This window comes from Protomyctophum parallelum, assembly GCF_964188405.1.
Source record: "Protomyctophum parallelum genome assembly, chromosome: 1".
Classification (NCBI taxonomy): domain Eukaryota; kingdom Metazoa; phylum Chordata; class Actinopteri; order Myctophiformes; family Myctophidae; genus Protomyctophum; species Protomyctophum parallelum.
This window is the reverse complement of record NC_139697.1, coordinates 3,177,709-3,194,779: the sequence shown is the minus strand read 5'-3', so window position 1 is coordinate 3,194,779 and position 17,071 is coordinate 3,177,709. Positions and strand designations below refer to the sequence as shown.

The following is a 17,071-nucleotide window of genomic DNA, read 5'->3' as shown; positions in this document are numbered from 1 at the left end:
CGGAAAATCGAGGAAACGGAAAATTGAGGAAACGGAAAATCGAGGAAACGGAAAACGGAAAATCGGGAAAACGGAAAATCGAGGAAACGGAAAATTGAGGAAAATCGAGGAAAATCGAGGAAACGGAAAATCGAGGAAAATCGAGGAAACGGAAAATCGAGGAAACGGAAAATCGAGGAAAATCGAGGAAACGGAAAATCGAGGAAAATCGAAGAAACGGAAAATCGAGGAAACGGAAAATCGAGGAAAATCGAGGAAACGGAAAATCGAGGAAACGGAAAATCGAGGAAACGGAAAACGGAAAATCGAGAAAACGGAAAACGGAAAATCGAGAAAACGAAAAACGGAAAATCGAGAAAACGGAAAATCGAGAAAACGGAAAACGGAAAATCGAGAAAACGGAAAACGGAAAATCGGAAAATCGAGAAAATGGAAAACGGAAAATCGAGAAAACGGAAAATCGAGAAAACGGAAAATCGAGAAAACGGAAAACCGAAAACCGAGAAAACGGAAAATCGAGAAAACGGAAAATCGAGAAAACGGAAAATCGAGAAAACGGAAAATCGAGAAAACGGAAAATCGAAAATCGAGAAAACGCAAAACGGAAAATGTCATCAAATGGTGGTTCCGTGGCTCAAATGTGTCTAAGGGGCTAAATGTCATCAAATGGTGGTCCGTGGCTCAAATGGGTCTGAGAGGCTAAATGTCATCAAATGGTGGTTCCGTGACTCAAATGTGTCTGAGGGGCTAAATGTCATCAAATGGTGGTTCCGTGGCTCAAATGTGTCTGAGGGGCTAAATGTCATCAAATGGTGGTTCCGTGGCTCAAATGTGTCTGAGGGGCTAAATGTCATCAAATGGTGGTTCCGTGGCTCAAATGGGTCTGAGAGGCTAAATGTCATCAAATGGTGGTTCCGTGACTCAAATGTGTCTGAGGGGCTAAATGTCATCAAATGGTGGTCCGTGGCTCAAATGCCGAATAAATAGGCTAATGGACCTTGATATGAAAACCACTGAGCTAAATAAGCTAACAGTAGCCCAACAACTGCAAACACTCACGGTGACTCACCTGAGTTTGAGGACTTGTTTCCACAGCTTCTTGTAGAAGCATTTTTTGTTGTTTTTTCACCAGCCTGGTAGAAACACTGACGGCCTGATCGATGTCCATGTCAATTAAATGTTATGTTACGAGTTATTCTTCAAAACAAACGTTTGTTTGTTGTAGCAAACACTACAACAGCACAGCAGCGTGGTGGTGGGTGTGGTGATTGATTTTACCAAAGGGTGCCGTGAGTGAGCGACCTGATTGCATCCCGTGCACCGCAGCCCAAGAAACCCCCCCCCCCCCCCACCCGCACGCACGCACACACAAACACAGACACACGCACGCACACGCACACACACGAACAATTTATTTATGTATTTATTCATTCATTAATTTCATGACAGTAAAACTGAATTGGCTGCATTGAAGTGTATGATTCAACTTTTCATGGTTTATATTACATTGTTTTAAAATGTTTACTATAGTAGGCCTATAGTAAAAAAGGCATGTTTTGCTTTTGTTTTTATTATCTTTTTTGCTCTGTAAAGCACTTTGAGCTACATTTATGTATGAAAGGTGCTATATAAATAAAGTTTATTAATATTATTATTATAACAAAACATGGGCTACATTTCATGATAAATGCTTTTATGTGATGTATTCCCATGCTTTTGTTCTTGCCTAAATGTAAGTCGCTCTGGATTAAGAGCGTCTGCTAAATGCCTAAATTGTAAATTGTAAATTGTAATGTGTTTAATAATAAAACCCAATTAACTGCTATACGGTCCTAAATTAACTTAATTAAGCAGTCTCCGTCTCATGTTGTTCTTTCTTAATTTTACAGAGTATAAAGATCGAGTACTAATATACAATCAAATAAAGGGGGCGAGTCGTTTGGTATTCCTTGAAATGTACCTATTCTGCGTACTGTAAAAATGGGACCCAAATAATGCCTCCCTGCTTTAGCCTGGCTAATAAGCCAGACCAGTGGCGTGCACAGACATTTAGAGGGGCAGGTGCTCAAGTGAAAAAAGGGCACCTTGTGGTGCTTTAGCTATTGAAAAATAGCAGATCTGCTATTTTTTTTTAATCGAAGAACCATAGAAACATAGCTTTAGATTGTGGGGGCCTAAATAATATAGTAGAAGCGTTTTTTTATCAAGATTTGATCAATGTCACCGCATGGTCCACACACACACTACACATTAAGAAAATAAATAAAAAAAAAATCTTTTTTTTAGAGCACATTGCCAAAAAGGGCAGGGGGTGCTCTAGCACCCCCTAGTGTCTATCTGTGCACGCCACTGAGCCAGACCGAATCATTGGCACAAAGAATCATTGGCACAAAGAAAACCTTAATATTAGCCAGGCTATCCCTGCTTGGCACTCAGCAGCATCAATAAAGGGTTGGATCGGGCCGGTCAAATCAACTAATGAAATGATTCCCGAGCAGGGCACCGCTGCTGCGGCTCATATAATGCGTCAAATGTGGAGAACAAATAATTCCACTGCGATAAACGTGTGTAACTGTAATCTCAAGTGTTTATATAAAAAAGAAATATATAATATAAATATAATATATAATTATATATATAATATATAATATAATATAATTAAAAAAAAACAGCCAAAACATTTCCGGGTTTCTGGACAACATCAACGCTGACTGGCTGCCAGGATCGACGCTATGGGGGGGGGGGGGGGGGGGGTTGCCATAGTTACTCTGCATGTTTGGGAGAGGCTGGCTATTGGCTACTATTGTCTTTATTAAAGACTGAAGCAGGCAATATGTCACTATATACTTAAAGACTCTTTAAAGTTTGCAAACAATTGGTTTGGTAAAGGTGACGAGACACAGACAACTCTGGAAAGAATATCGCCCTCAACAGACTTTGTGGGGTTCTCTCCCTCTCCTGATTGTTTAAGATTGGTATCCTGACCCCCGAGTGAAAATCTATTTGTTTGTAAATGTTTACTGAAGAGCCGAAGAGAAGGGGGGGACACCCCCCCCGTTTCTGAACAAACTACTAATTACTGAATTCCTTCCCCCTCTTCACATAAACACAGGATATCACTTTACACAGTAATCTAATCCTCTCCTTCCTCATGCTTCATCCAGTAATAACCCATTCTGACCTGAGATCAGATTCATACGAGGTTTCCACTGGACACACACTTGTCTGATTATAACCCATTCTGACCTGAGATCAGATTCATACGAGGTTTCCGCTGGACACACACTGGTCTGATTAACCCATTCTGACCTGAGATCAGATTCATACGAGGTTTCCGCTGGACACACACTGGTCTGATTAACCCATTCTGACCTGAGATCAGATTCTAAAAAATGTCAGTCGTTCTTCGATTTTTTCAAAAATAGCAGTTCTACAAGCTCATATCTGCTGTTTTTCAATAGCTAAAGCATAACATGATGCTGACACCAAAAGGGGTTCCCGTTCAGAACGGGTTTTAATATCGCTGCTGTCAGGAGGAAAACACACAACGCAATGGTTTCTACCCCAAACACACACACACACACACATATATATATATATATAAAACGTATCAATATGCTTTCTGGATGTTGAATTATGTGCGAAAAGCATGGAATAATACTAGACTACAGCACCGCTAAGGATTTTTGTTTGTTTCCCCGAGACCCGTCTGCCGTCTATACTCTACTCTACACACAGCAGAATTACTGGCCCGTCATCTAAAGCGTAATTAATTGAGTGATAACTTCATTACAGAGCCTCCTAACGACTACATAAAACAGCAGTGTCATTGTGCCACGGAATATCTCCCCACCTCGGACTCTTAAGAATAGTTCACATGGCAGTGTTTTTTATATTTTTTTATCCCACGATTTTGTAACCCATTTTTCACCCCTGTGTCAATCATCTAATGTGATCCTGCAGGGCTCTACACACCCTCCGCCAACCTGGGGAGAGCAACGGACTTAACTCATGCTTCCTTCATGCCTGAGTGTACAAGTCGCTCCTTTACACCTGACAGGGGGTGGTTTCCCTGGTTGGACGTAGCGCGTGGAAGGAACACGTTATTCCAACCAGTTCCTTTCCCCTCCACAAACTGCCTCCCCCTGGCTGGCCAGGGGGAGGCAGTTTGTTCATGGCAGTGTTGATTTTCGACGACTAATTACTAAATACTATGACGATTTTTTGTCGACTACCTTTTTTAACTGAAAAAACAAAAATAAAATATTGACAATTTCATCAACAAACTACACTAAAGTGTTAGTTAGGGACTATAGTGGACAAGAGTTCCAGTATCATTTTACAAGTCATTTTACACTTGGTTGCATGCTGAAAATAGCAGATCTACAAGCTCGCATGACTACATTAAAACTATTCAATAGACCATGACTAAAACTAAAATCCAAATTTGCTGCCAAGCTCAACACTGCTATCGAGGTCAGTCACACACACACACACACACACACACACACACACACACACACACACACACACACACACACACCATAAATAAAAACCTTCATTTTCACAAGACTCATATTCATTACACAAAATCAAAGCACTCCACTCGAGAGACAACGGTGAAATTTTGAAAGATTTTTTTTGTTCAGGTTTTTTGTTTCAAAATAAATCACACAATTGTTTAGAGAGAGACAATCTACAACAGGAGTTACAAAAAATAGTTGCCCAGGCAAGAAGCATACACAGGTTTTCTGTTAACTATACACATATGGTTACAGTGTGTACAGTAGTAAACAGGTTTTTCTGTTAACTATACACATATGGTTACAGTGTGTGCTCGGGGGAGTAGTAAATATACACAAGGCTGCTTTTTCCAAAAAAATGTACATGTGGTGCTGTGGCGTAGGGGGGGGGGGGGGGGGGGGGGGGCGTGGCCTCGCACCCAAAAAGAGGACAGTATGACAGTTATGATACAGCACGTACAGCACTAGAGAAATGCCAAAACGAATACACGAAAAAAAGGCTCCTCTGTACAATGTTTTCATTCCCCCCCCCCCCCCCCCCTCCAACCCCCACCCCCCTTCTGAAAAAGAGCGCCACTTCATCAAAACGTGGAGCGCTGCGCAGGCGGGCTTGGGTAGGGGGGTGGGGGGGGGTGGGGAACGGTCCCGAACGGTCCCGACTCCCGACCCGTGGACTAATTTCTCCAAGCGCACGCAATCCCACCAACCCCCCCCCCCCCCCTTCCCCCCCACCCTGAATACGCACACATCCACGACGTACGAACTTTGCGAGAAGGGTAAAATCATCATTCGTCTTATAAAATAACTAAAAACAAAAAAAAACAAGAGGAGAAAAGAAAATGATATTAACACAAGTCCAAAAAAGGGGAAGCGTCAATGAGGAGGAGAGACTCAAGACATGGTGATTTGTACCTGGTCGCGCGCCTCCTCCGCGAGCCGGGAGAAAAAAAGACGATCTACAAGCTTGCAAAATAATATTGTAAAAAGGTTGTTTTGGGATCGGGGATATTTTCAGTTACGACGCGACCGACACCCCGGCTCGGGACCAAAGTAGAAATCAAAGCTCAACGTAAACGTTTTCTAAATCGGGGGGGTGGGGGGGGGGGGGGAGTCGCCAGGAGAGAGAGAGAAAAACAAAATCAACCTCTTTTTAATTTAAGCCGCGATCGAGAGAAAGATAAAACCGAGCAATGGCGGATCTTTGTACAAGTACTACGCTGTATAGAAAGGGCATTTTTCAAAAAACCAAAAACGAAAAACAAAAAAAAATTGATATTACAATTTACAATATACAACAACTCATATGTCACAACCAAGGAGGTGAGAATATACACTGAAATGCACAGGGTTCTTTTTTTTTTTTCCTTTCCAAAGATGTATTTCTTTTTGTATTTTTCCCCCCCACCCCTCAGTGAAGTTTTTTTTTTTTTTTTCATCTCATACCAAAAAACGGTGGTAAAGCACTTTTACATTACAAGGGTTTACAAATGTACAATTATACAGTCAGAGAAGTATGTGGTCACTAGTACTAGGATACATTATAGATACAGATTCAAACATCAAAAACCAGAAAAAACTACAAAGTTTTATATATATATTTATATATATATATATATATATATATATGCAAAGGTCTACACCAAGTATACACTTTTATATTCATACTGTAGAAGCAAGACCAGGAAAACTAATCTCCCATGCTAAATGATCTGTCTGCTGGTTTAGCCCATGGCGTGCGCAGTGTGTGTTGTGTGTGTGTGTGTGTGTGTGTGTGCACGTGCGCGCGTGTCTGTCTGATGTGGGAACAAATTAAATAACTTTCTCAATATCATAGTGGTAGATAGATAACGCTGGCGACAGAGAGGCCTGGTGTATACAATATGTATGTGCATACTTGTAGTGTGTGCGTGTGTGTGTGTGTGTGTGTGTGCGTGTGTGTGTGTGTGTGTGCAGCAGTAGCAAAAATGTGAAATGGTTTTTCTTTTTCTAAGTTTATTCAAAACGACGAAAAATGACAAAAAAGTGTCAGTGAGTGGAAGGAGAAGAGTGTGTTTTTTTGGGGGGGGGGAGGGGGGGTCTCTCACCCCCTCACCACCCCACCCCCCCTCCCCTCCCCTCCCCCCCCTGCCCCTTCCACCCCCAGGGGGGGAGGGAGGGAGGGAGGGGGTCGGCTAAAACTCAACCAAAAGGCTGCCTGTATTTTTCGCGAGGGTTTTTATTTTTTTTAGGTTGCCAGGTTGGGGCTGTTCCTCCTCCTCCTCCTCCTCCCTTCCAGTGGGAACTGGCGGTGGTTGGCGGTGGTCGACAGGTACGGTTATGTGGGGTCAAGGGGTCAAGTGTTCAGAGAATCGTCGATGTGTTGACCATAAGTGTTGGGAAGGGTATATATATATAGGGGGGTTAGGTGAGGAGGGGGAATACTGTATACATTCTGTATATAAATATATATACAGTATTTGGGTAGTAAAGACATGATTTAATTGGGTATTCCGTTTGAGTTTTCTTCTTTTTTTTTTTACATGATGCCGTTGCCGTTGGGGGGGGGGGGGGGGGGGCACACAGAGGCCCCCAGGTTTTACATGATGCCGTTGGGGGGGCCACACAGAGGCCCCAGGTCAACGCCATTCTTCATGTAGTATTTCTCCAGCTTGGCCAGAATGTGTTTGCCGTACGTGTACTTCCTCAGGGTGGAGATGTGAGGTCGGATCTGGGGGTCAGAGGGGGGGGGGGGGGGGGGGGGAGAGGAGGGGGAGAGAGAGGGAGAGGGAAGAGGGGGAGAGAGAGGGAGAGAGAGAGGGGGAGGAGGGGGAGACAAACCGTTATTATGAAGAACCATAGAACAGAAGTTTTCTGATTTCACATCTTCCTCAAAATCAACGACATGGATCCAGTGGATCCAGTTCCGACTAGATTACTCAAAGAGGTCCTGCCCCCGGTTGGTACATGCCTACTCAATATGATCAATATGTCCTTGGTGACAGGCTACGTGCCACAATCCTTTAAGTTTAACTATAAACCTATATCAAACCTTAAATTCTCGAGAAAGCAGTCCGCCAAACAGTTATGTGACTTTCTACATAACAACAATCTATTAGAAGGCTTTCAGTCGGGCTTCAGAGAGCTTAACCATTAGCACTGAGACGGCATTGCTGAGAGTTACAAATGACCTCCCTGACTTGCAGTAGATAATAACCTCGTCTCTCCGTACTGGTGTTGCTGGACCTTAGTGCTGCATTCGACACTATTGACCACCCACATTCTGCTACAGAGACTGGAGCACACTGGTTGGCATCAAGGGGTGCCGCACTGAAATGGTTCGAGTCCTATCTGTCTGACCGATTTCAGTTTGTAAATGTCAATGATAGGCTCCTCAACACGTGAAAAGGTCAAAATACGGAGTCCCACAAGGCTCTGTGCTTGGACCAATACTTTCTCCTTGCTGTATTATATGCTCCCTCTGGGCAAACATCATCAGGGAAACACTCTATACATTTCCATTGTTACGCGGACGACACTCAATTATATCTATTGATGAAAACCGAACGAAACGGACCAATTAGTCAAACTTCAAGCATGTCTTAAAGACAAAGAGTTGGATGACCCGTAATTACCTACTCCTCAACTCTGACAAAACGGAAGTTATCGTGATCGCGCCCTAAGCCCCCTAAGAGACAAGCTAGCCGATGAGAAACTTTTCCCTAGATGGCATTACCTTGGCCTCCAAGGCCACTGTAAAGAATCTTACCTTTGATCAAGATATGTCTTTCACATCTCACATCAAACAAATCTCAAAGGACTGCCTTTTTTCACCTGCGCGAAATATTGCAAAGGTTAGGCACATCCTGTCCAAAAATGACGCAGAAAAACTTGTCCACGCATTTGTTACCTCAAGGCTGGACTACTGCAACTTGCTATTATCAGGCCTGCCCAGGTAAGTCTCTGAAAAGCCTACAGCTAGTTCAAAACGCTGCAGCGCGTGTGCTGACAGGTACCAGAAGAAAGAGACCATATCACTCCATTCACTGGCCTCCCTACACTGGCTCCCGGTCAAACACAGAATAGAGTTCAAAATTCTTCTCCTCACCTACAAAGCTCTCAATGGTCAGGCACCACAATATCTCAAAGAACTTTTCGATCCCCTACAAACCAAATAGAACACCAGTGCGTCTACAGTATGCAAAAATGCTTACTGTCAAAAACAATATCAAAAGTTACAACAGGAGGCAGGGCGTTTAGGTCCCCAGGCACCTCAGCTGTGGAACCCTTCTCCCGGGCTTCGGTCCGTGGGGGCTGACACGCTCTGCACATTCAAGACTAGGTTGAAAACCTTTCTCTACGACAAAGCCTATAGCTAGACCTGTCTCCAGTACTCGCTCACCTTCCGACAAAGTCATAAGGGTGGGAACTGAGTAAGGGGGAACCTCCTGCCAAAAACCTGCACCTGTGTTGGTGTGTCTGCTAAATACCATAGTCGTAACATTGTTTGTGTGCGTTTGTCTCCCAACAGTGCTTGTAATAATACACTATATAGCAGGCTCCAGTAAGGCCTGCCACTAACCCAACATCCGGGGGAATCTCTCCCCGGAGTCTCTTTTCGTCCTCCACGTCGCAGTTTCTGTGGACCTCTAATATTAATCCCCAATTGACTGCCGAGTGTGACCGTGGACCAGGCCTCTTCATGGAGCCCACCTGTCTATCTCTCTTCTATTCTTTCTTCCTATTCCCCCTCTTATCGGCCTACAGAAAAAACAAAAAACCTTAAAGATTATCTAGTACACAGCAAGCTAAAAGAAATCAACACACCCAGCACGCCAGGGACCAGAATACTTCAAACCCAAACAATTAGTCAAAAATAGAACTACAAAAACGCGTGTTAGAGATTAAACAACAAATAACAGCCAGAACCAGCAACTGCATTTACTTAATCACATGTGAAAAAATGTGGTTTACAATATGTCGGAGAAACGGGTAAAACAATAGGTACAAGGCTGGGACAACACAGATACAATATTAACAATGGAAAAAAAGACAACCACAAGATTTTGTGCAACATTTCATGGCTCACTGGCATTGAAGCTCTAAAATGCGCTGGACTTCAACAACACAATCCCAAACTGGACAGTAGGACAAAGACGTTTTAATGAAAAACAGTGGATTAAGAACCTCAACACGGATTTTCCTGGAGGCTTAAACATTGCCTAAAATCAGATCTTGAACACAACAAAAACTTAAACTCAGGATTAAACTGGAGAAATCTAAAAGTGATTGGATCAGACTTCCTTTCGGATACATTCGAATGCATTTATTCCTTGCATTGTACCTACACATGTTGCGATATGCAGTCCGCAACATGTGTAAGGCACAGTGCACTGAAGTTTTTTAATCCCCCCCCCCCCCCCCCCCCCCGACATGGTGGAGGCAGATGGCCGCCCACACCCTAGAGTTGGGTTCTTGCCTGACGTTTCTTCCTAAAAGGGGAGTTTTTCGTTAAATGGTAAATGGTGCATTTATATAGTGCCTTTATCCAAGTGCGCTTTACAGAGATTGTGCATTACATTCACCCATTTCACACACACATTCATACACCGATGGCAGCGGAAACCATGCAAGGCACCAACCAGCACATCGGGAGCAATTAGGGGTTCAGTGTCTTGCTCAAGGACACTTCGACAGTAACTCTGGGGGAGCCCGGGTTTCGAACTGGCAACCTTACGGTTACCATCCAGGCACTCTACCCCCTGAGCCACCCGCCCGCCGCCATATAAAGGACGGTTACGCCGCGGACAAAGCCAACTCGGATCGTGGACAAATCATGACAATGAACACAATGTTTTGGGGCCGATCAAATCATTTATAAGAAGAAAAACAAAACAAATAGTGTTGTCTCCTGCCTTTATTTTCTTCTTTCTAATGATTTGATCGGCACCAAAAATATTGTGTTCATTGTCATGATTTGTCACGATCCGAGGTTGGCTTTGTCCGCGGCGTAACCGTCTTTAAAATAAATACTTAAAGAAAATCCTATGGTCAGAATGCATTGCATTTCATTTCCTGGGCCGTTCGTTGTTCTGAAAGGGGGAGGGACTGCGACGCTCTAATTGACTTGCCGAGTGTGACCGTGGACCAGGCCCCTCCCACGGAGCCCCACCCTCCCCCCCCCCCCCCCCCCCCCCCCCCGACACGGTGGAGGCAGATGGCCGCCCACCCTAGAGTCGGGTTCTTGCCTGACGTTTCTTCCAAAAAAGGGGAGTTTTTTCGTTTACCATTGTCACAATATTGCTTTTGCTCTGGGTGGATCTTTGTTGGTTGTAAAGTGTCTTGAGACAACTTGTTGTGATTTGACACTATAATAAAAATTGAATTGAATTGAAGTTTTCAACCCTTTTCATATATTAGTTATTCGGCATTTGAGCCACGGAAACCACCATCGGATGAGATTTAGCCCTCGCAGACTACAACTACTACAGACTACAATATAGGTTTCCTGTGTTATTTCAACACGTTGCCACACACGATGTGAGCTTGTAGATCTGCTATTTTCAGCATGCAACCAAGTGTAAAATGACTTACACTGGATCTTCTTGTCCACTTAGTCCCTTCCTAGCCCAGCACCCAGCCTGTCGATGTGCGTATTCTACCGTCCGCAACTAGTCCCTTCCTAACTTTTAATCTAGTTATTTGTTGACGAACTTGTCAGTACATTTTAGTCTTAGTTTTAGTCATCATAGCTTAGTTTCCATTTAGTTTTCACCAGTGGGGAAAAGGTAGTTGAGGAACATTGGGGCGGCGGTGGCTCAGCGGTAGAGTGCCTGGATGGTAACCGTAAGGTTGCCAGTTCGAACCCTGTGGGCTTCCCCAGAGTTACTGTCGAAGTGTCCTTGAGCAAGACACTGAACCCCTAATTGCTCCCGATGTGCTGGTTGGTGCCTTGCATGGTTTTCGCTGCCATCGGTGTGTGAATGTGTGTGTGAATGGGGTGAATGTAAATGCACAATCTCTGTAAAGCGCCTTGGATAAAGGCGCTATATAAATGCACCATTTACCAACATTTAGTCGACAAATTCTCAAACGCTGCTCCACACGAGGCCTCGAGGAGCCCCAAACGAAAAACACCTAACAGATGGTGCTTGGTATTGATCCTGGTGGGGAAGGAGACGGGTCGGTGGGGAAGGAGACGGTCGATGAGGACACAGACGACACCAGCTAAGTGGAGCCAAGCTGCGTGAGCAGAGAGGATAAGTACGCACGTCTCAAAGCTCCAGACCAAGATCTAAACCTTTGAAACTCAAACTCTAAGCTATGAGCGGACCGTTCAGAGAGGACTCTAGGTTCCTTTACATCTCACTTACAGCGGGAAGACACAAGTTATTCTGTTCTAGTTCCTTAACACCATTCTGACCTGAGATCAGATTCATACGAGGTTTCCGCCGGACAAACACTGGGTCTGATTATAAACCCATTCTGACCTGAGATCAGATTCTATAAAAATGTCAGTCGCTCTTCGATTTTTCAAAAATAGCAGACCTACAAGCTCGTATCGCGCCACTCGGTGGCGCGATATGAGCTTGTAGATCTGCTATTTTTAAATAGCTAAAGCATAACATGATGCTGACACCAAAAATGGGTGCCCCGGTCAGAATGGGTTGAACGAATTCAACACACACAAGTGTCCATGAGCAAGACACTGAACCCCTAATGGACCTTTAGGCTATAAGCCTCGCCCTCTTCACCCCATGGGTTGAGACACTTTCTAGCCTGGCTCATTCATTCCAATGTAAATATCATGGGACTTTACACATCAAAGTGTTTTTTCCACTTGCTGAAAATAGCTGATACCACAAGCTCACAACGCGTCGCGTTGCGTCGCGTTGCGTCGCGTTGCAACCAAGTGTAAAAGTGTAAAAATGACTGTAAAATACTGGATCTCTTGTCCACTAGTCCCTTCCAAACATTTTAAGTCTAGTTTTTTATTTGTCGACGAAATTGTCAGTATATTTAGTCTTAGTTTTTAGTCATCGTAGCTTAGTTTTTTATTTAGTTTTATTTAGTAGAAAAAAGGTAGTCGACGAATATTTTTCGTCTTAGTTTTAGTGCTGCCCACCTTGTGCATGACGATCTTTCCGCTGGGGTGGGCTCGGCCACGTCGATCATCTTCTGCACCACGTAGTTGGCGTACTGGTCCTTCATCATGGTGTACAGCGCACTGTGGGGGCCCTCCGTCAGGCTGCACACCTCGTCTATGAGCAGCGCCCCGCTTCCGCCCGCGAGGCGTTGGCTCACACACTTCCTCCACCACGTTGCTGCAGAGCGGAGAGGTTTACATGAACCCATTCTGACCTGAGATCAGATTCATACGAGGTTTCCACTGGACACACACTGGTCTGATTAACCCCATTCTGACCTGAGATCAGATTCTAAAAAAATGTCAGTCGTTCTTCGATTTTTCAAAAAAATAGCAAGACCTACAAGCTCGTAGCGCGCCACTTCGGTGGCGCCGATATGAGCTTGTAGATCTGCTGTTTTTTCAATAGCTAAAGCATAACATGATGCTAACGGGTTTCCCGTTCAGAATGGGTTAATAATGGTCTAAGCTTAGCCTAGAGCATGGGTATAGAGCACCGAAGTCCTGACGTAACTCGCTCATACCCTTCGATTCCCCCTGGTTTGTGGGAAGTAATTTCTCTATGGAGAATAACATGGGAGTGATCTTAATATCGTCTACTATAAGCGTTGTGGTCCAAAAATAAACAAGCTGTCTCTGCATTATTGTCAGGGAGGTGTCTCTGTATCGTTTGCAACAGTCAGTCACTTCATATATGATACAGTCTGCTTCTAGCGAAAAATCTAATTCAGCAAGCAGTAACATTAGCGTTTTCTCTCAGTCAGTTGATTCTTCATATCCATATGAGTGAAGTTTATTTTTCAAACACTGTTCTTATATGAGGCGATCTAAAATCACCCCTTATGGGGATTACAATGCAAATAAAAAGTACATGAAACCCGTGGATTTGCGCCCTCTTACCGATATTGAGGTCAGGACTTCGGTGCTCTATTCAACTAGATGAGGTCGGAGGGCCACAACACAACACAAGTAAAGTGTTTGGCTCTGAGATGTAGTGGAGTAGAAGGTAAAAGTACTGGACATTGGAAACACTCAAGTACAAAATGCCCTCAAAATTGTACTTCCACCACTGTGAAGCGACAAACAAAACAGACAAAAGACCTAGTCCACCACGGTTATGCGAGTGGAAGGAGATTAAGATAAGATGTTTTCTCACCTGGCGAACTTGTGCTGGCTGAGCCCCAACACGTTGATAAGATAAGATAAGATGTTTTCTCACCTGGCGAACTTGTGCTGGCTGAGCCCCAACACGTTGATAAGATAAGATAAGATGTTTTCTCACCTGGCGAACTTGTGCTGGCTGAGCCCCAACACGTTGATAAGATAAGATAAGATGTTTTCCTCACCTGGCGAACTTGTGCTGGCTGAGCCCCAACACGTTGCCTCTGATCTCTGCCACGATCTTGCTCTTATCTTCGGCCCGGCCGGTGCTCCAAGACGTGCTGGATCACGTAGTTACCGTACTGGTCCTGTACGCAACACACAGACACACAGGACACACAGACACAGACACAGACACACACACACACAGACACAGACACAGGACACACACACAGACACACACACACACACACACACACACACAGAGAGAGATGACGACAACCCCAGTTAGCAACGCGGCGAGTCAAGTATGAAGGAAGGAAAGTTCCAAGAATGTGATGATTTTTAGGAGAAGTGGTTCTTGTTCGACTGCATTTGCCTTAAAGGTATATTCAGTGATTTCACTCAAATAACCATAGGTTTTTTTTCTTGGCTAGGAGACAAAGCCTTTCATCCAATCAGGATAGAGAGAGCCAAAAACGAAACCTAAGGTTTTTTGACCCCACAGGGGTTAACTGGGGACAGGGAGGAACTCCTTATTATGGTCAGCACACTCTATAGTAGAGAGGATTATCACAACAAAACAAAAAAATAAGTAATATTTGAATTAAGTGAAATCACTGAATATTCCTTTAAGAGCGGCAGTGGCTCAGGGGTAGAGTGGCCGGTGGGAGCACCGCAAGATTGGATCCCTGTGGTGCTTCCCTCCCCCCCAGAGTTAGTGTCAAAGTGTCCTTGAGCAAGACTCTGAAACCCCGGATTGCTCCCGATGTGCTGCTGGTTGGTGCCTTGCATGGTTTCCTCTGCCATCGGTGTAATGAATGTGTGTGTGAATGTGTGTGAATGAATGGGTGAATGTAAAAACACAATCTATGTTAAGTGTTGGATAAAAGCGCTATATAAATGCAACCGTTTACCTTCATCTTATGAGATTAGATTTTGTGTTTGTTTTACAGTCCAGTCCAGGCGAAGAAGAATGGTGCATTTTCTTTTATATAGCGCCTTTATCCAAGGCGCTTTACAGAGATTGTGCATTACATTCACACACACATTCATACACTGATGGCAGCGGAAACCATGCAAGGCACCAAACTAGCACATCAGGGGCAATTAGGGGTTCAGTGTCTTGCTCAAGGACACTTCGACAGTAACTCTGGGGGAGCCCCGGGTTCGAAACTGGCAACCTTACGGTTACCATCCAGGCACTCTAACCCCTGAGCCCACCGCCGCAGATCTACAAGTGTGTGGTGTGTGTGTGTACGTGCGAGGACAAAAAGAGAGAGAGAGAGCTTACCTGCACCAGCTGCTCTGTGTGCTGGTGGAGCTCCTCTAGAATAGGCAGAGTCTGTTCTGGAAGGCAGTGTTTCTAGGATGCGCCTGGATGACCCGACAGCCGTACGGGTGTGTGGAGAGAGCAAACACCTGCAACGAGGACAGTTAAACACACCTCAGTGACCCTACAGCCGTACGGGTGTGTGTGGAGAGAGAGACAGTTAAAACACACCTCAATGGACCCTACAGCCGTACGGGTGTGTGGAGAGAGAGAGGACAGTTAAAACACACCTCAATGACCCTACAGCCGTACGGGTGTGTGGAGAGAGAGAGCAAAACACGAGACAGTTAATAACTAGAAAGGCTTTCTTACCTTTCTTTGTAGTTGTTACGTCCCCACCAAAGAGGTCCAGGTGCTATTTGTGCAAAAGCTCCTTATTGGCTATTTCCCCTACCATAAGCCCTCAATGAATTGAATTGAATGGGAATTGAATGGGGTGTTGTGCTAATTCGGCTTATTTTCCATCGCTCAAAATGATAATTTCTTTGTATATATCCTCTCTTCATAATGTAAAATAATATCCCAAGCGGCACACTTTACTACTTCTTTAGATGGAAATAAGCGGACTAGCATAACACCCCATAGCCCCATTCAATTCCCATTCAATTCAATGCAATTCATTGAGGGCTTATGGTAGTGGAAATAGCCAATAAGGAGTTTTTTGCACAAAAAAACACCTGGACCCTCTTTGGGTGGGGGACGTAAACAACTACAAAAGAAAAGGTAAGAAAGCCTTTCTAGCATGGAATTCTCCTTTTAAAGGTAATATTAACTAGGAAGCATGAGGTCGGTTCGTTGCTCTGCACAGGTCGAGGCATATCATCATTATAGCCACATTTCAAAAAGCATCTCCAAGCTCACAGTGGAAAGGAGCTCCAGAAGCATTAAGTAATTTGCCGTGCGTGCTGCGTCGACAACAAACAGTCTCCTCATTCCCTGAAGGCACAGAGAGAGACAGCAGGTGTGCTTTGAGCTCGGCAAACAAACACCCAATCTGAGCCGTTTGTTTGAGGAAGCTGTGGCTGCTCTGTACTGTATGTACTGTACTGTATGTACTGTATGGATGGATGGACAATTATTATGAACACAACGTCAAAGAAATAACCTGCAGCGATTTGATTAGAATGCAGCCCCACCTTTTTTGTCTGGTCCTATATAACGTTCTCTTTGAAATGTTATTGAAATCCTATTTTCAGTAGAAAAATAAGAGAAAAAGAGAAGCTTCCTGCTGTGTGTGTGTGTGTGTGTGTGTGTGTTGTGTGTGTGTGCCTGTGTGTGTGTGCCTGTGTTGCACAGAGGCTCCTGTGACTGGCACACACACACACACACACACACACACACAACACACACACACACACAAGGTGGTGGCCAGAACCTCCCACCAGGCTTTGAAACAATACCCCCTCATTGTTATAAAAGACACACACACACACACACACCACACACACACACACACACACACACACACACACACACACACACACACACACACACACACACACACACACACACACACACAGTGCCCTCACCACCAAGTGCACAAACAGCATGACACCACACACATATATATATATATACTGTATTGTCGTGAACGAAAATGACAAACAGAAGACAGCTTTCGTGTTCTCTTATGGGGCAGAATTACTGACCTCTCTCTGTGGCATTCAAAGAATGCGGAAGAGTTGCCAAGCATGAGAGACAATTTACAATTTACAATTTACAATTTAGGCATTTAGCAGACGCTCTTAATCCAGAGCGACTTACATTTAGGCC

The 17,071-nt window shown here is 44.3% G+C and overlaps 1 protein-coding gene across 1 annotated transcript in view; it reads right to left on the bottom strand.

Moving 5' to 3' along the window:
- Positions 1–6,588: 6,588 nt before the first annotated feature.
- pum1 (pumilio RNA-binding family member 1) overlaps positions 6,589–17,071 on the bottom strand; it is a 107,805-nt gene continuing 97,322 nt past the window's right edge. Inside the window, 9 exon segments of the mRNA XM_083785916.1 lie at positions 6,589–7,230; positions 12,625–12,648; positions 12,651–12,809; positions 12,811–12,823; positions 13,992–14,071; positions 14,073–14,114; positions 15,260–15,328; positions 15,330–15,341; positions 15,343–15,387. Of these exon segments, the coding sequence (XP_083642042.1) occupies positions 7,099–7,230; positions 12,625–12,648; positions 12,651–12,809; positions 12,811–12,823; positions 13,992–14,071; positions 14,073–14,114; positions 15,260–15,328; positions 15,330–15,341; positions 15,343–15,387 (576 nt within the window). The 3' untranslated portion in view covers positions 6,589–7,098.